The sequence below is a fragment of the Acipenser ruthenus genome, chromosome 2 (assembly GCF_902713425.1).
Source record: "Acipenser ruthenus chromosome 2, fAciRut3.2 maternal haplotype, whole genome shotgun sequence".
NCBI lineage: Eukaryota > Metazoa > Chordata > Actinopteri > Acipenseriformes > Acipenseridae > Acipenser > Acipenser ruthenus.
In genome coordinates this window covers 61,779,169-61,799,380 of record NC_081190.1, presented here as the reverse complement: position 1 = coordinate 61,799,380, position 20,212 = coordinate 61,779,169, and the positions used below count along the sequence as shown (strand labels likewise).

At 37.2% G+C, this 20,212-nt stretch overlaps 1 protein-coding gene across 19 annotated transcripts in view; it reads left to right on the top strand.

Moving 5' to 3' along the window:
- The window catches only part of LOC117409088 (teneurin-3), a 428,090-nt gene that overhangs the window by 321,861 nt on the left and 86,017 nt on the right, over window positions 1-20,212 (top strand). For all 19 annotated transcript variants that reach the window (XM_034014709.3, XM_034014714.3, XM_034014715.3 and 16 more), the window contains one exon: window positions 5,818-6,055. In XM_034014709.3, the coding sequence (XP_033870600.3) occupies window positions 5,818-6,055 (238 nt within the window). The remainder of the gene's footprint in view (window positions 1-5,817; window positions 6,056-20,212) is intronic.

The following is a 20,212-nucleotide window of genomic DNA, read 5'->3' as shown; positions in this document are numbered from 1 at the left end:
TGATTTGAGCTGGTCCTCTCCATACCTGTCAACATTGAGATTTCAAAATAAGGGAGCTTTTGTAAATTGTAATCTTAGTGGTCTGAATTGAAGTGAATACCTACATAAGATAAAGGCATACAACTATTCAACTTTATTATCAGGTGGAATGATAGACTGTGATACAGTGCACCTTCTAATTGCTGTTAAAAAGGAAAAATATCAAGCCAGAAAAACAACCATGCTTCACAATAACATTCTCTCTTGGTCCCTGTGGTTCTTATTGTACTGTAGTTGTAGGTGGCTGTTTTGGCAGCAGCCAATGCTTTGTAAACAGGTCCACTGTAGCTGATTTTGCATGACAGCAAAGCATACACAGTTGGTGTTGTTACTTTCATCACAAAACAGATCTAAAGGCTGAGTTTGGTACGGCACATTGACCTCGTCATCAAAGAACAAGCTATGGCACCTGCTTTATAACAAGAAAAAAAACGTCATAAAAATAAAACAAAAGCCAAAATATACAACAACATGGTAATGCAACGTTATTCATTACACTGTACATATGTGACAGATCATTAATATTATTATTATTATTATTTATTTCTTAGCAGACACCCTTATCCAGGGCGACTTACAATTGTTACAAGATATCACATTATACATTATTTCACATACAATTACCCATTTATACAGCTGGGTTTCTACTGGAGCAATCTAGGTAAAGTACCTTGCTCAAGGGTACAACAGCAGTGTCCCCCCCACCAGGGATTGAACCCACAACCCTCCGGTCAAGAGTCCAGAGCCCTAACCACTACGCCACACTGCTGCCACTGTCAGGATTATCTAATTGCCAACTCTCTTGTATTTTAAATAAATACACTGCTGTTCTATAGAAGCACATGTTGTTGTAGCAGGATAGCTTGTGGGTGATGTCAGACCAGTAAGAACACCGAGCACAGTACTGGGGTTGAATACACTGGTACTTTTTAATTATAAATAAAAGATTTAAACAAACAAAACAAAACACTTATACAAAACAAAATGGTACGGTGGCCAAAACAAGCCAGCACAAGTAGCAATTGTTTTTATTCTTACTTTCTTTATCTCATGACTCATGACTCACATCTCTCGATTCTCCACTCTGAACACCAACCCCCGTCAGCGAAAGCTGCTTGTTTTTATATTGTGGCTGAGGGATTAACTGGCTATCAGTTCCCTAGTTTATCCTTCGACTACATTCGGCAAGGGGTTTCTAATACTCGTGGTCAACAGCCAGTTTGTCAATAAGCGCTCGCTGTTGGCCACGCATTCTCACGATTCTATCTGGATGGGGCATTTTAACCCCATCTAGGCTGTCAAACAATAATAACAATAAAACAGTGTTTAAAATAAACACAAAACAGTACATTTAAATCATAGTAATATAAATAAACGCAGGGGTGGGGGGGAACCCCAGGGGTGGGGGGGAACCCCAGGGGTGGGGGGGAACCCCATCACAGTTATCAATCAATCTGAATTTCTAAAGCAATGTTGATGGTGAAATTGTAGTAGAATTGCCTTTCACTATATGACTTAGATTTTCCCACAGAATACTTTGCAATTTGTGAGTCTGAGAACATGTCTACTCCAGAGTTGCTGAACTAGTCACAATATGTAAAGGTCTCCTCATTTGTAACTTTCTTGATCTCCGTTTTTTCCTTTGGCAACAAAAGATGTTATAATTAAAGCGCTGGTTTTCTGAGCGTCACTGGCTTTTTGGGGCTTTTGTGATCTCTCGTGCTTACCACAAAATTCATTCTTGCTCATAAGTCCCACCATTAAAATCAGTCCTGCATATTTTACAAAAAAATATGCCTTTTTCCAACATTACTTAGGATTATGTGAGAATATGTTGTTGTGCAAGAAGCTTGAAATTTGGATCAATATTTTTTTTTATTTTTTTTTATTTTTTTTTACCGAGACGGCTTATCACACACGAAGACATCATAGGTGGTCAAGTATGTGAGCTTGCCTCGTGCAGTGAACGCATGCCTAACACAGGACTCCCCTGGGTCCTAAACCCTCGTAGGTACAGACAGGGAGTTCAGTAACCACAGACTGTACAGTACTTTTGCAGAAATTAAAGGTTTGAGCAAAATACAGCCGAAAATCTGTCCCGGGAGTTGTCTGGGAGAAGTGTCCAAAAATCCGGAGAGTCACAGCAAATACGGGAGAGTTGACAGGCCTGCATCTCTTGTATCTGTGAAGTACATGTGTGTGATGGGAGGGGTGTGATATGCTACAAAACTTGGATATGAATATGGGCTGTATATTGCGGTACTAACCTCTGGTAAGCACTATTTATTGACAGCTGTCTCAAATTGAATTACCCCAAATTAGTTGTACACTTTAATGCAGATTAATAATTTGCATCGTTAGATTAGAATTGTACCGAGTCAGTCTAGTAGAGGGATATATTTCCCATTCATTTTTGTTTTGTTGGGTTTTTTCTGCGTATGCTAAATTTCCAGATGATTACAATGCTGATACTTCATTGTTTCTATTTAGACCTACTGTATGCAAGTATAAGCATTATCCAGGACCTAAATTGGCTTATTTTTCAGTTTACTGAGCTGTGGCATGCATTCTGTAAGCAGTAGCTATACATTTAACATAAATAGACAGCACTCCGCTATTTTGTGTACAAAATATACCTAATGAGTTCCAAGATGTATCACAAAAACAATTTTGCGCAATTTAATTGAAAAAACATTGGTTTGGTTGTGTAATTTTTCTTATTGTGTTGTTAAACCTGAAGGAGGTATTTACTGCCAAGCTGAGCATGTCTTAATCTGAAAAAAAAAAAGATTTGTGAAAACAGCCTAGCAATAAAATTGCACACGCTTCATAAAACACTATTTGATAGATATCACTTGCAGCATTAATAACTAATCGACAAAGGATGTAATTTCAGTTCTGTCAAGCAATATTAATCAAAAAGTCTTTAAAACAACATCTTGCTGATGGGAACTATGACAATGTGACATTGAAGAATTGGGAGATGGAAACATATATCTTAATGTGATTTCAAAGTAAACTCCATAAAACATACAGCTGTTTCATCCATCTTTAACATTTCACCACACATTTTGACACGTGTGCTCTTCCAAGTTCCAGTGTGAGAATCCTGTGTGCTCTGCGACAGATTGTTTTACACATCGTTTCAGTATGCATTATAGCTGACCATAGAATAGAGTACTTTGTTTCTATTAGGAGTGTCACATGCATCCTACATACAGAGCCAAAACCAGCAGTGAAGTATATTTTGACACAAGCAAACAAAATTTGATATACTTTATGATTTAGCATAGATAATATTGGTCTTACTAAGTGTCAGTTACACCAGTAACTAATATATTGTGGTACCTGTCCTGGGGATGAGTGAGACCTCATGCTTATGCCATGAAGGATCAAGGCAAACCCCATCAGCACAAAGGTTCTGTATGGAAACTAAACCTCTTGACTAATATAGTACACACTGTGAACAACTACATTTCAAGATACATATTTTATATTCTACTTCATCCCAGAAGAAAGCCTATGATTTAGTTTAAATGCTAACAGCTATTGCCTTGGCTTTGTTTTATTTCTCTCCACTGTGCAGCATAATTTTAGCAGGATAAATACAGAAAAAAAAGGAAAGAACATATAGTCTATAAGTTAATATGCACACTGTGATAGTCTATAAGTTAATATGCAGTTGACCCTGTCCCTTATGGTATATGAAAAAACAATTGGTTCTGACACAGGGTTAACTGTACATAAATGAGTGCTCAACTATACCCATTATTATAACTCATTTCTAGCTAAACAGTTTTAAATTGCACTTAATTTGGAATGTCATTCTCTCTCCTCCTTTGAAAATAGTATGGATGTTATATTGTCGAATAACTCTTTTTCTTACACAGCGAGATGTATAGGAGTGAATAAATAAATTTTGGTTGGCTTAGAGGAGTTTGATCATTTTTCATTTAAATACTCAAATGGTTGGAACAGCATCGTCAGTATTAAGACCCTAATTTCAGATCTTGGGCACCAGATTACTGAACGACCCTCTGACGAGTCACTTCCTCCTCTTGTACCCCGACAGTCCAGCTGTGCTGACAGGACCCCACTGCTATATCTCAGCTGGATTTCCTGACTAATTAATGTAAAAAGTGAAATGAAGACGCTGTGCAGAATAAAATCTAAATAATAAGCATGCTTTTACTTTGATTCTTGTAAAGGAATGCTCTGCAGCCCTTCATCCATGCTGTCCACAGGAGATAGATATGCATGTTTTTGAGGATAAAAGCATATTGACTAGGACAAAATTTACATCGAGATGTTCTGGAAGTCATTAAAAACAACCCTGCTGGATAGCTTGTTTTGTCCATGTCCTAAGTGATCACTGTCTATATCTAAATATTCAGGTGACCTCCCTGTTAACTGCCTTCATTGTTTCAGGTACTGTGGCAGGTATAGAACATTATCAAAGTGGCAATTGTTCTCCCAGATAGTTATGTGGACATGGTCAGGTTAGAATGAGTAATCTCAGTCTTTTTAACTGTAGTTATTAAGGTGTGTTAACTGAGAAATACATTTTATCATCCATCCAGCATTAACCTAATTTCTCTGAGGAAAAAGGGTGCACATATATAGATTATCTCAAAAGGCACAATGCAATAATGCTTTGATGAGTTTGAAAGTGTTATTTATTCTGAAAAGGTCTTTGGCTGACTTGTATATTATTTCCCTGCTTGCGTGGTTTTAGCAGTTACCATTTAATTGCAACCATTCAGCTCTATTGTTTTGGAAAAGCAACAGATAGTCAATTAATGAGACCACAAAAATGAGAAAAGCGTGCTGGGGGACAACAGTTAAATATTGCTGTACACTTAGTGAGCAATTTCTAGGGACTTCATGTGTTTTTCTCTTTATTATCTCTGTGGTTAGAAATTGAAATGCACATTCACATGTGCTTTTAATCAAATGGTTTTTGTTTTGTTTCATTTCTGTATTCTCGTTGTTCTTTAGTTGTAGGGTTAAGGATATAGTTGGCTGTCACTGAAATAGTTTTACACAGTTAGGATTTTCTTTTAGCCTGTCTTCAGACAAAATATATACTTTGCCCATTGTTTGGCCATGTGAGAAGACCTTCTAGTGGTTAACTGGAAAGAATCAGTCAATAATGTGCTTTCTAACATGCTCATTGTGGGCTGCTTATATAAAAGTTTTCTCTGATGGTTGCATTCTGACATATATTACACAATCCTATATAGTTTGTGTGACTTTAAAAAACAACTTTTAATTTATGTAGCCTAATGGATGTTGAGGTAATTCGTTGTATAGTATGAGTCTCCCTGTGCTGTAATCAAAACATTATATTAAGCACCCACAAAGAAACATCTGCCTCACTGAATGACCACCTGGTAAAGAGCACACAATATTCATGCTTGACTGTTTGTTAAGATATAATCTTGTACTAATTTTAGTGTATGCCTATGGCTAGAAGAAAATAGTAGCCCTTTATATTGAATTGTGTCAGTGATCAATTTCCCCTGTATGCATTTGTAGAGCTACATGCACTGGGTGTATTAAGTGGTTGTTCATATAGCTGGTGGGTACAACATTGAACAGTGAAAGTGGGCAGCAGTCTCAAGCAATGTTGTCCAGATGTTACATTGTAATGACATTCATTGATCTCTAGTAAAGATTCCTTAACAACAGCATTTAATTACATTGGACAGCATATTAGCCCGGTAAAACCCGTTGTTAAAGTATGTTTGTTTATTTATGTATTTATTATTATTTCAGAACAACCACCCAACCACCAAGGCCAGTCAACCTTACAGCCAGTACCACCATTACACAAACAGCACCCGTCGCAGCAACACCCGTGTGTCACCTCCCTCAACAGAAACTCCTTGACCAGTCGGAGGAAACAAAGCCCGGCCCCCCCGGCCGCACTACACGCCGAGCTGCAAACCACACCCGAATCCGTCCAGCTGCAGGACAGCTGGGTCCTAGGCAGCAATGTGCCGCTGGAGAGCAGGTGAGCTGCAGCCTCTACTTTTACCTTTACCTTTTGTGTTTTGTATCTGTATTGATTCCAGAATCCTGATGCCTCAGCTAGTGTGTAAATGGAGTCCTACAGTATGAAATATTTAAAACATAAATGGCTGACGCAGTTTACCGGTAGGTAAAGTTGTGCACAGCTGCTGAATTTTGAGGACATTGTTTCCTGTAAGTCTTGGTTTATTTATGAGCATTGTTTGTCCCAGAAATGTAGATAAGAACTTTAGATCTCTTACAAGAAATTGTCTAGATTTTAACACTGGCTTTACTGGCGTGGGCGTTTACAGTTACTGTTTGACAACCCGTCAAAGATACAGTTTGGCCGCGCACTGGAGAAAAATGTGCTGCTTTATGATGGCAGATCATAAAAGCGTGTGTGTCACCAATATCAGCAAAGACACACCACTATGTGCAGGGTTTTTACTAATGGTTAAAGATAACCTGAATTTCTAAACATGACCAAAATAAGAGCTGTCCAAGCTTCAGCTATGTGCCTGCTTGGTGCTTTTGAGAAGGAGTAATGTACCAAATCTCTCTGATCTCAAATGGCCTGATGAGAGTTGTGGCTTAACCTTGATGTCTTCTCTTCACAATATGTGTGCATGTACAATTATAATGAGGGTATAAGTTTGTATCAACAGATGTCATGGTCTCACAAAAACAGTATGTGAGTGGCAAAACTGACGTGGCAAATTAGAACTTTAGGTTACAGATGTAACCCTGGTTCCCTGAAAGAGAAGACGACCAACAACAATACAACCAACAACAATTGGGCTATGCCTGCCACAGGTCAGGTATTTACTGTGCATTTTATGTCAGAGCGGCCGATAGGCCCCTCCGGGGAGAGACGTCCTCAGTACCCCTAACCCCTAAGCCTAACCCTAACCCTCTGGAACATCTGGCGTGACCACCAGTGCAGGCGTTATCGGCTGAGCCGGGGTCAGTGCAAGGGCTTGAGCCTGCTGCCTGGCCAAATACTCAAGGACAATTTGGTTTTTCAAGTCCGTAATATCCTGTTCCTGTCTTGAGTTGCCGCACATGGCTCAGCCGGGCTAGCAGGGGACATTGTGCAGGATGTGCAAGCATGGAATTTAGCTATGCTTGATGCCTCTATGGCCCAGAGGGCATTGTTTAAACACCGGAGGGTGTAAACCTGTGTATTGAAGCACTCAAGCACCAAGGACACTGAGTGAGGTAGAATACAGTAGTGGTGCACGGAAGAATCAGGGCACCGAGTGCAGGTGTTAAAGTGCAGGCCGGGTGCATGTGTTATAGTACAGGCCCAAACACACAGCAGTTCAGCTATGATGGGAAAACAGTCACCACGCCAGGAGGGTCAGCTGTATACACTCACACAACAGCAAAGCTGTGAGGGTGAAAAGAACAGTCACCAAGCGCACCGAGAGGGCGGCAGAGACAATCCAGCGGAATCAACTCAACAGCGGTGCGCGGCAGAGGCAGGAGGATCACGCGTCTCTTTCTTTCTTTTTTTTCTTTTTTTCTTTTTTTTTTTAGCTGCAATAGTTAGAAAAGCAGACTACAATCGCAAAGCGATGTAGGCTGTTGAAAAGAAAAAGATTAAACACAGCACAGTTGTGCAGCGTTTATAGCTCAGTTCACAGAAGCAGAGTTTCTAATTTCAGGGACGTGGCAAGCCAACTTCCAGCAATAAAAATTGCAGGAGAGAGAGAGAGAGAGAGAGAGAGAGAGAGAGAGAGAGAGAGAGAGAGAGAGAGAGAGAGAGAGAGAGAGAGAGAGAGAGAGAGAGAGAGAGAGAGAGAGAGAGAGAGAGAGAGAGAGAGAGAGAGAGAGAGAGAGAGAGAGAGAGAGAGAGATGTTTCACACAGGCTCAATCACAGCAACTGGACAAGGGGGTCTAGCCTGGACTGCGTGCACTCAAACAACCGGGGCAGCATGTAAACTACAGCGGAGTGGAGCACCATCTACAGGCAAAGGGCATCGAGGCACCGAGAGCGCAAGCACCGAGGGTACTGGGCGAGGATGCCTAGTCTGAATTGCATGTAGTCACACGACCGGAGCAGCGTGTAGCTTGCAACGGAGTGGAGCACTGCCTACAGACAGGGGGCATCGAGGGCACTGAAGCGCTGAAGCAGCGGGGCCAAGAGTGCTTCTGTCTGGACTACGTGTCATTGCACAACCGGGCAGCGCGTAGCTTGCAGCGGAGTAGCTTGCACGGTCTACAAACAGTACTTTGGAAAGGGAACTTTTTTTTTTACTGTAAAGCAGTAATAAGAAAGACACAGGTAAGCACACACAGTGATACAATTAAAGAATGACAGTTACCACACCAGGCGGGATCTGTAATAGATATATATATATATATATATATATATATATATATATATATATATATATATATATATATATATATATATATTCCTGGTAAGTGGCAAGCTGACTTCCAGCAAAAATTTGCAGGCAATAAAATTGCAAGCAATAATTGTAAGTGAACTCCAGAAAAAAACTCAAGTGAGAGCTCTTTATACAGACTAAATCACAGCAACTGGACAGTTTAGTATACTTACCTTTACCTTTACCTGCTGTGAGAAGCAAAAGAGGACGTGAGCTCTGCAGTGTCAACTTATTCCCTCGGTAGGCGGGACCGAGGACGTGACTCCCCAGAGGGGTCTATCGGCAGCTCTGACATAAAATGCTCAGTAAATACCCCTGACCTGTGGCAGGCATATCCCAAAAGTATTGTTGTTGGTCATCCTCGAATTGAAAGGGAACCAGTTATGCATCAACTTAATGTGGAGCCAAAACCGGCATCTGGCTGTGACTGTAACTTGTAGTGTAGGTGTCTGTTTTCAAATTAATAGAAATGCCAGCAGCCACTGTGGATTGCAGCATTCCTAAACTGAGTTGATCCACAAATATATCCCTCTTTTAAATTAGCTAGGAGAAAAGTATCGCACCAACTATTTTAAACCAGGATACATTGATAATCCTAAAATGACTCAGATACTTTCTAGTCGAGAATATGATCTTCATTTGGCTTTAAGCACATATAATACACCAGTTTTGAAATATTTAAAATAAAGAAATATACCACTAAATGCATAAGCTTGTATGCATACAGGTAGGCAGTGGTTTCACATGCACCAGCACGCATAAGAGTTGAAGAGTTGGGATAATTAATTGCACCATTTGCATATTTTTTTTTGCCCCAAGGTGACAAAATGGTGTCCCTTTAAACATATTTTGAGCCAATCCGCTTTCTTAATCAAACACTAATTACCAAAGGAAGTTGTTTCTTTTTACCCTCATATCTTGATTGAGTTAACAAACAATGTGCATTGGTCTCACCTGATTCTATTTGAGCCTGCATTTCGTTCTGGCTCTAATCGCCGAATTCATCTTATTAATTTCCACTGCGTTAGTTTCTAGTATTACATCACTAATTTAAACAATCTGGTATTCAGTTAAGGCTTAACAACTATTAATTAAGGTTGAAAGGGAGGCAGAGAGATGGAAAATAAAAACCAAAAACTAGAAGCCCTAAATATAATGTATTATAGTACAATTTTAGAGTCAATGTGTAATCCCATCAAGTCAGTTACTCTTTGACAAGTAAGTGTTCAATAATTGAAAATCTGATCATTTTACTATTATTATATTTAACAAACCTTCCTAACTCATGTCAATATTTTTATGTATGTGACATATCAATTAGTGTAACTTGAAAGCAAATACAAATAAAAAGTAAACATTTTCCTTCATAGTTAAAAGTGCAATTAAAACATACATTGGACGCATTTTTACACATCCAGGTCCGGACAAATGTACCTGTGCACGGTCTGGAAACTTTACAATTTGTGCTGTTAAAAATATCCATTAGATATTTTACTATTTAAGAGACGTTCTTAAAATAAGTGAGCTCTAATAATGTTTTTTTAGTTTGACAAAATAGTCCAATGGCTTGTAAACGGTTGCCAACTTGACTCAGATTTATAAACAGATTTATAAACATACACTACACACATACACAGTAACAACATGTTGTCACTGCTGTTGTGCAGTGCACAGTTGTCTTTCATAGTTAGTGTAGTGCAGTCTTGCTGTCTCACACTACATTGAAGATTATAACTGCGTATGTTTCCAGAAACTCAAACACATTTGTCCCTTAATTTACTCAGCTAAATTGGTTTTCAAAACTTAAAATCTAATGTTCTAGTCGTAAAAATCACAAGTGGCAGCTGTTTTGCTGCACATCTATACATAGATTTCTAGTTCTCACATTGTGACTGTGCCACAGTTTCAGTTTCAACTACTATAAATAAAACAGATTTAGCCTTAGCAATTTGAGGGAGGGAAACAGGCCTTATTTTTAAGACAAAGTCTCCCTTTACCTTTTAAAACAACACTTTTCTAAGCAATATCTCTGCACATTCGCTGATTGATTTTGTAAATCTCAGTTATCTCAATTGTACACTAACTTTTAACAAAAACAATGGTTCAAGGTTGTTGCTGTTGTTTTTTTGTTTTGTTGCTGTTTTTATTGGTGCTGTGCTATGAATATTACATAACCTGAGGCCTGATTTATTTATCATTTCACAAGACAGATAATTTAGATTTGGGTGCTAGCTCAGTTATTTTTTATTTCTAATTTGTTGTTGTTTTTATGTATACACGTGTACACAGCGCTCCAGATAAGGTTCTGGGTCTGGGAGTAACTTACCCTCTGATTTGAACACCAAGAGAGTAAAGTGTATTTTCAGGGGGTAAAATGCAACATTACCTTGAAGTCACGAGTAATCTCATTTTAAATACGGTACAATCTTTAATGGTTATGGGGAAGGCATTAAAAAGGAGCCTTGCATTTTAACTGCAATATTACTTTGAACTACCACGCGTGTGTTCTACAAGGTTCTTTATCGGTTCAACACATTTTTTTCAAGGTATCACACTGACTCTGCAAATGAATTACATTACTTATATTTTAACATTCAATTCTTAAACTAAGTGAATATGTTAAAACTTCAATATAAAGCCGTGCAGATAAATAAAATAAGAAAATGCATTAATAAGTTATAAAACAACAACTTCGATATATATATATATAGTGCCTTAGGTGCAGACCTGCACATCAAGGTGCTTTACACAGTTAAAAAAATCAAAATAAAAATACAATATCTAAAAGAGAAATAAACGAACCAATAAAATCATAAAATCTGGACATAAACACAAAAAACAGATTTTGCTATAAAAGCTTCTTGTTTGCATATGAATGAAACTAAACACTGTGGATGAACTCACCCAGGGGCAACATGTAGATGTTAAAGAGCAGTGGACCCATATCCGAGCCTTGGGGGACACCAGAATTAATGAGTTAGTGGAGATTCATCAAATTTAACATATTGTGTTTGTCCCGACAGATAAGACACAAACCAATCAAGAACAACACCATCTATCCTGACAACATATTTTAGTCTGTACAGAGTACAGAGTGGTTGACAGGATCGAAGGCAGCTGATAGGTCCAAAGACAGCAATAGAGGTGGTGCACCCAGGTCAGACTTTAACAAGAGGTCATTTAAGACACAAACTAAATGTGTGATTAGGCCTGAAGCCAGATTGAAAGAGCTCAGATATGCTGTTAGTGGTAAGATGGTCTTGTAGTTGTTTGGCCACAATACGTTCTAATGTTTTAGAGACAAAGACGAAAGATTTGAAATGGGACGGTAGTTATTAAGACAGGAGGCGTCAAGGGAATGCTTTTTTAGAGCATGGGTAACTATTACAGACTTGTGAACAGAAGGAACGTGACCAAGAGATAAAGAAAGATTAATAATATGAGTTAAGGCTTGAGCAAGATCCTTCCCATAGCGCTGAGTTAATTTTGATGGCCATGGGTCAAGGGAACAGGTTGTGGGCTTAGATTTAGTAATCAAGTCAAGAATCTCATCTGGGTTAGTATAGGAGAAATGGATAAGCTTTTGGTGTATTGGGCAACACTGAAGAGGGAGGACAAGCGTAAGTTCCAGAATTAGAAAAGGAACGTATAATGGAGTCAACCTTTTCCTTGAAGGAGGAAGCAAAGTCGGTAGCACTAAAAGAAGATGGTGTATTTGGGGCAGTATTTGAACCCAGGAGAAAATTAAAGATTTTAAATAGTGTTCTTGGATTGTTACGACCTTCCCTGATAATCTAGTAAAGTGAAGTGTCCGCGCCTCAGAAAGAGCAAGAACATAGTTGTGTGTGTGTGTGTTCTTTCCACATTGCTTTATGGACCAAAAGAACAGTAGATCACCATTTACGTTCAACGTGACGACCCTGGGCTTTTACTTTATAAAGCTGAGGAGTAAACCAGGGGAAGTAATGATCAGAACGAAGTAATCTAGATTGTAAAGGTGCCACATTGTCCAAGATGTTTGTTAGATATTTGTTATAAAGATCAATCCCTAATAAGGAGATGTAGAGATCAGATTAGTCATATCAGCATCAAAACAATGTTTAGAGCGGTATGAGATAGAGAAATTGTTGTTCTTGGGAGTAGATGTACTTAATAAGTTAAGATGAGTTGAATCAGGTAGTGGTCAGATACAGCAATGTCATTGACATGCAGGTCAAGAACTTGAAGACCAGATGTTAGTACAAGACCTAAAATGTGGCCATGGTTATGAATTGGGGATCGACAAGTTGATAAAGTCCAAAACAATCAATGACACTGAGAAAAGAAGCAACCCATGATGATGAGTCTAGTGGTAAGCAAATAAAGCACAGTTAAAAAAAATCTGAGAATTCAGGATAAAAAGTAGAATTAGCTTTAGGCGGATGATGAAGTACAACAAGAATAAAGCAAAGTGGAAATGCAAATTTTACTGCAAGATATTCAAAAGAAGAATAGTTGTCAAAACATAGGGCAGTAGCAGTGTAGGAGGATTTAAAAATTACAGCAGTTCCTAGTACCACAGACAAGAGGAAGGGGGGCGAGGTCTATATATATATATATATATATATATATATATATATATATATAACATTATTCAATAAATATTTTTCACCTGGAATGATTTTATACAAATGTAATACTTTTACAATAAACATTAATATATTTTACCTTAAAGATGTTTCTTCTCATTTGTACGTATTTGTTTAACCTGCATGAATACCGTCTTTTTTTTACAAACACGTGCATTATTATATTGTTTACTCATTATTATTATTATTATTATCATCATTATTATTCTTTCGTCCAATTAGCATTACACCTTATATTGGAAGATTACTGAACATATAGCATAGATGTAACAAAAACCCTTGTTCCACATGTATAGCTATGGCATCTTCATAAGGGAAGTGCCCTAATCTCAAGCAGTACACCGTCATGTTATCAAACACACTTGATCAACACCATGCACAATACATAATAAACCACGGCTCTTTCACCAGTAGAATAACAATCACAGTAATAATCACAACAGGCAGGTCAATATTACAGTGAGGGTCTCATCCTCGCACAGTCTATAAATCATATTTAATTTTTTTATTTTTTTACACTTAGCGAATGAACAATTAGCTGACATGTTAAGGTTTTTAACAAATAAATCTGTGAATGTATTTTCTTTTTTTACACTTGGCAAGTCAACATTTGGCTACCATTTCTAACAAATAAATCAGTGCAAAAATACATAACAGATCTTTTTTTTTTTTTTTTAAACTTGGCGATTCAACATTTACCTAACATACATCTGAAACACATTATCGTTCAGCAATTAAATCTAAAAAAAAATTAGCTGAAACATTAAATCTGGGTTTTCACAAAAAAATAGAGAGATTTTGCCAGCTAAATCTGAAGCTAACATGCAAGCCCACACCCATTGATACGTTTGATTTAGCATTGCTGCAGAGCTCCCCTTACACTCCGATTGTTAAGAATGTGTTTGTTAACGTTTATGTATTTTGCTGTCTTTTTTTTACTTTTGTTTTTTGTTAAATCTAGGAAAAATATGTGATTTACATTAAATCCGGGAAAAAAGCTGTATGAGTTATTTTTTATTATTATTTTACACTTGTCACCCCATACATGGTAGCCATCATTTTGTCTCTGTTCACTGCAGTTTCACTCACACTCGCCACTTCAAACACCATTTCTCTGGTTGTACAAGTCCTAGAGTGATCATCAACAGCTCATTTGAAAGTTAAGAACTTGGACTAATTAGCTGCCATTTATGTATTTATTTAAAATGTTCTGTCATTTAATTTATTTTTTTTTGTTAAATTTTTTTTTTTACAGAACTGCCCCTTTAGTCATCGTTGCGCCCCCATTAATCTAGAGCAGTGTTTCCCAAACTTTTTGATTGGCGACCCAAATAACAAAATTATTCACTATTTGGTATCAAAAAGCCAGGTTTCATTTATTTGTAACTACACTATATAATTATTCAGGCTTTGATAGTTTTACAGCTTGGTAAAATGTTTGCTTTTATCAAATTAATTATTAGTAAAAAAAAAAAAAAAAAAAGGTATTGAGCTAACGTATTGTAATGACGAGGCAGACGAAGCCACTTCTATGGACAGTCTTTCACACGACAGCCAGCCCAGGTTTTTGAGAGAAGGGTCCCCTTTTAATTCTTTAAATTCTTTAAAATGCGTGCAATTAACGTCATATTTTTTAGATTGTTTGGCGACCCATCAGAAACTAAGTAAGGATACTAAAACATGTTAGTAAGTTAGTCCAGCAATTTCTGTAGACTAAAGTATCGTACTAACTAGGAACAAATATGAAAAATCCCAAAATGTATAGTCAACTTTTATGAAACAGAACTATTCATAACCAAAAATTATATAAAATGATTTTAATTCTTCTGGGAGGAAAAAAAGCACAAAAAAGTGTCAACATGCAACAAAACCAGTTTCATCCTTCAACTTAACAGGACTATTTTATAAAAAAAAAAATATTAATAATAAATAACTCCAATACGAATTTCCATTGTCTTTACTTTCAGCCTCTTCCGCACATTTTTTTAATTTGCTGCTGTATGTGGCAGCCTCTCACGGAAGGCAGTATTAAATCTGCTTACAGTGTATTCCATTCAGTTGTGTGCTGCAGAATGGCTGTGGAATCCTGTCGCCCATCCTCCACAGTTTCAATAAAATACATATAAATCACAACACTGCAGATTAAATATATTTAACCCTGCATGCACATACAATATATATATATATATATATTTTAAATAATGATACTTCACTAATGCAAATAAAGAAACAATAATATTGTATTATTGATCGCCTTGCTATATCAACATAAAGCATCTGACTCTCTCCAAACACAGAATATTGCATTTATTATATAGATTTACCTTCCAAACAGGGCCGAGGTCAGCACCCGGGCAACTGCCCAGGGCCCCGACACCAGATGGGGGCCCACACACATACAGAAATGAAATTACAAATGTGAGTAAATGCCTGGCTCCCACAAAAACCTGGTGCGGGCCCTGTTTCAAAGTTGGGTTGATAGATAGGTAAATTGGTAGGTTGGTACAGTAGGTTGAGGGGGACTAAGACTGCGCAGAGAAATCCTGAAGGATCAAGAATCCAGTCGTGTTTTCACCAGTTACAAACACGCATTGCAAGTGAGTGGATCCAAATGCTTCTGGCAATTCCCAGGCATGCTCAATTGACCATTGAGATGCCGGAAAACAAAGAAGCTTGATAACATGTGATCTCAATCTCTGCTGCAAAATTGCTATGCTTATTCTTTATGTATTAAATTTAAATATCATACGTAATTCATATTATTAGGGCTGTCAAGCGATTTAAAAAAATGAATCGCGATTAATCTCACGATTAAAAAAATGAATCCTGGTTAATCTCGGTTTTAATCGCATATTAAATTGTTACAATTACTACATCCATCTAATTTAAATTTGTTTTATTACTGATGCTATTGTTTTTATTAACCTTAACTGTAAATAAAATTGTTTAAAATGTATTTATTTATGTATTTATTTAACCAGGAAATTTACCTATTGAGACCACCACCGAAATGTACTTGGGGCAATAATTTAGAAATTACAAATACAACCAACACAATAAAATGTGCGGTTCAAGCTTGATCAGCAACATACAGAGATCAGAAAACATAATACATAGGATATCTATTTTTAAATGTGATTGTGAACTGAAATAAATTCGTTTTTTTTTAAATAAAATTATAAATATGCAGCTATAGTAAGCACTTCTAGGAAATTAACTGTTAATTCTGAAGAGAACATAAAAAAAAAACTGTCATCATATCCAAAAACTGCAAACTAACAATTGTTAGGCTTTACATACTACGCCCCCCAAAAAAAAAAAGTAGCAACGCAGCCTTACTCATTTAAAAAAAAAAAAAAAAGTATTATCATACTTAGCTTGATATGGGATTGCAGCGATCCTGCATTTCTGTCTAAACTGGTGGGTTTAATTTGTTGTTGTTATTGTCTGTAGCAGAAGAGCTGCAAGTGTATTTTGAGACATGAAGGTGTGTTCAGCACGCAGCAGACTAGATGTACTCGTGTGTGATACTGGAACTCACATTGACATTAGACAAGTAAGCGTCTTTCTGTCCAGTGAGCCGTCAAAAAAACATTTACGAGTTAAGCGCAGAAGTTAACTGCGATTAATTGACAGCTCTAATTATATGAGATTATGTTGTTATGTTAACTCTGGTTTCACCCACGCTAAAAATGAACACATAATAGGTAGATAATTACATCGTCATTTCCACATTTGTTTTATATGAAGTGTTTAAAGTTAAATTTGTTTGTTTGCTTGTTCAGCTACAATAAGGCACAAGTAAACGTCATGTTGTTACTTTATGAAGACGTATCTATGGCCACTGTTTACTGTGAAGAAACGGCAATGGCAAGGATTGACAAAAAATAAATAAATTAAATACGGTGTCTTTATGTACTATTTATTTCGGTAATAAACAAAATGATGTTTAACTTGAACTGTTATTTGGCATCATTTGTTTAGTAGTTAATGCTTATCCGTGTGCTTCGGGGGACATAGGTCCATGGATGTCTGAAATCCGCAGATAAATGAGGTGTCATTGCGTGTGACTAGAATACATGATAAAATACAGAAACTAGTAATGTAAACCAAATTAGTGTTTACTGGAGATGTATGCAATACAATATATTACAAAGACAGAATCATGTTTTAAAAAGAGTTTACTTTGACAGTGTTACTCCTAGCAAAATCTAAATGCGATGCACCTCCAACCCTGTTTCCCTAGCTTTTTCTAATACCAAAAAAAAATTATAATAATAACTAATAAAAAATATATAAATGAATAAAAATACTACAAAGCTGCAAAGTCATAAGACATTTTATGACGGGAATAAGCTATTCAGCCCATCAGAGCCTACAATTTTCCTGTAAATTAAGTCGTCTGTCTAGCATCTAGAAATATCACAAGGTACTGGCTAATTTATTCCACACATTAATATTAAGTAATGGTAGCTAAGTTTTGCTAGTTTTCTGGGATTTCAAACAAAAAACACAATTCTATTATATATATTTTTTTTTACTTTAAAACTAAATAAACAAGCCTGCTGTGTAATTTTAACTTTTTCTTTACATTTAAACAAAATACGTACCAACAGTGTTTTTTTTTTTCTGTAACAGCTTTTTTTAAACAATTCACTGCTGCAAGTCGTTCTTTTGAACCTTGAGAACGTCCATCATAGTCTTTTGTTCCAGTGAGACAAAATATGTTTGCTGGGATTCACTAAGTAGCTGCCTCAGGAGAACTAATTTTACAGAAAATTCTGCTGTTCATACCAATACATTAATCCTCCCATCTGTAGCGCTGCTGTCTTCCACAAGTTTTAGACTGACACATGCGTTGTTATGTGTGTGCCTAATTTTTATCTAGTTATAAAATGAATGCTGAATAAGATGTCTGTGTTATAAAGTGCCAGCACATCTTTTCTCCAGTTCAGATACTGTATCAAAAGGGTAGACAGAAATGGAAGTTACGGTACTATAGAAATATTGCATGAATCACTATTATAGGGAAAGGTGCGTTATAATTGAGAGCCTTATAGCGAGGGAGCACGGTATATGTATGTATGTATGTGTGTATATATATATATATATATATATATATATATATATATATATATATATATTCACACACACACACACACACACACACACCCTAACCCTTCAAGATCCTTCAAGAAGCTTCAAAAGCTACTTGATGAGATTCTGGGATCAAGAAGCTACTAACAACCAAACAAGCAAGATGGGCTGAATGGCCTCCTCTCGTTTGTAAATTTTCTTATGTTCTTAACCCTAGCCCGAAACATCCTGAAAATAAAATATTTTTTAGTCTTTTAAAAGTATTTTGTACATCTTTTAAAAAACGTTTTCTTTTATATATATATATATTTGTATTTAGATTTCCCCTCAGATATGCCTTTGGGATTAAAGCATGTCATTGGCTGCAAAGCATGTTAGTCATCATGGGAAGCAGCTGTTTAAGGAAGAAGGCATTAAAAAGAAAAAAATGCAGGTGAAATTACTTGAAGTGCAGGGCAACGTGAAAGTAGGCATGCTATAGCTCTCATTGACCTGCTAAGTGATTACAAGTGCACAACAGGTGTAATTTACCAAATTGCTAATAACCTTTTAATACTCAAGAAGTGTTCATTTACATTAAACTGTGTTTTAATTAACAAATGTAAATGTTGAAACCATAAATTTAAAAGTAAATACATACAAGTGCCGATTACTTATGATTTATTATACAGAATTTACTGACCAACCTGCAGTTTCAACTGTGTGGTTTTATCAGGGTAAATTTGAAATGTCTTGTGTGCCTATAGTGCCTATAGTAAGTATTCACCTCCCTTGGACGTTTTCACAGTTTGTTGTGTTACAACCTGAAATCTTGATGCATTTAAATGGGATTTTTTTTCCTTTACACAACCTACTCAACACTTTCAATGTGTGAAAAAATGGGGGGGTGAAAAAACAAATCAATTAAAAATAAAAACCTGAAAAGTCTTCATTAGATCAGTATTCACCCCCTTTGCTATGACACTCCTAAATAAGCTCAGGTACAACCAATTGCCTTCAGAATTCACAAAATAATTTAAATGGAGTCCATCTGTGTGCAAGTCGTTCACATGATTTCAGATTAAATACACCTGTCTCTGTAAGGTCCCACAGTTGGGTAGCGCATTCAAAGCAAAGATACTACCATGAAGACCAAGGAGCTTTCAAAACAACTCCGGGATAAAGTTGTGGAAAGGCACAGATCAGGGGAGGGGTATAAAAAGATTTCAAAGACATTGAATATCCCTTGGAGCACAGTCAAATCGATCATTAAGAAGTGGAAGGTATACAGCACCACCCAGAATCTGCTTAGAGCAGGCAGTCCTCTCAAATTGAGCAGCCGGGTAAGAAGGGCATTGGTCAGACAAGCCAGCAAGAGGCCAGTGACAAATCTGAAAGACCTACAGCGTTCCATGGCTGAGATGGAAGAAACTGTCCATGTGTCAACAATAGTTCAGGTACTCCACAAATCTGCCTGTATGGAAGAGTGGCAAGAAGGAAGCCATTTCTAAAAAAAGTGCATGTAAAATCCTGCTTGGAATTTGCAAAAAGGCATGTGGGAGACTCTGAAAAGATGTGGCAAAAGATTCTGTGGTCCAATGAAACAAAAATTGAACTATTTGGCCTAAATGCAAAGCGTTATGTCTGGTGTAAACCCAACACAGCACATCACCCAGGTAACACCATCCCTACTGTGAAGCATGGTGGTGGCAGCATTATGCTATGGGGGTGCTTTTCATCGGCAAGGACTGGGAAGCTTGTCAGGGTAGAGGGCAAAATGGATGGAGCTAAATACAGGCAAATCCTTGCGGAAAACCTGCTTCAGTCTGCAAAGGACCTTAGACTGGGACAGAGATTCACCTTTCAGCAGGACAATGACCCCAAGCACACAGCCAAAGCGACACTGGAGTAGCTTAAAAACAAGAAAGTGAATGTCCTAGAGTGGCTCAGTCAAAGCCTGGACTTGAATCCGATTGAGAATCTGAGGCAAGACTTAAAGATTGCTGTCCACCAGCGATCCCCATCCAACTTGACAGAGCTTGAACAATTTTAACTGG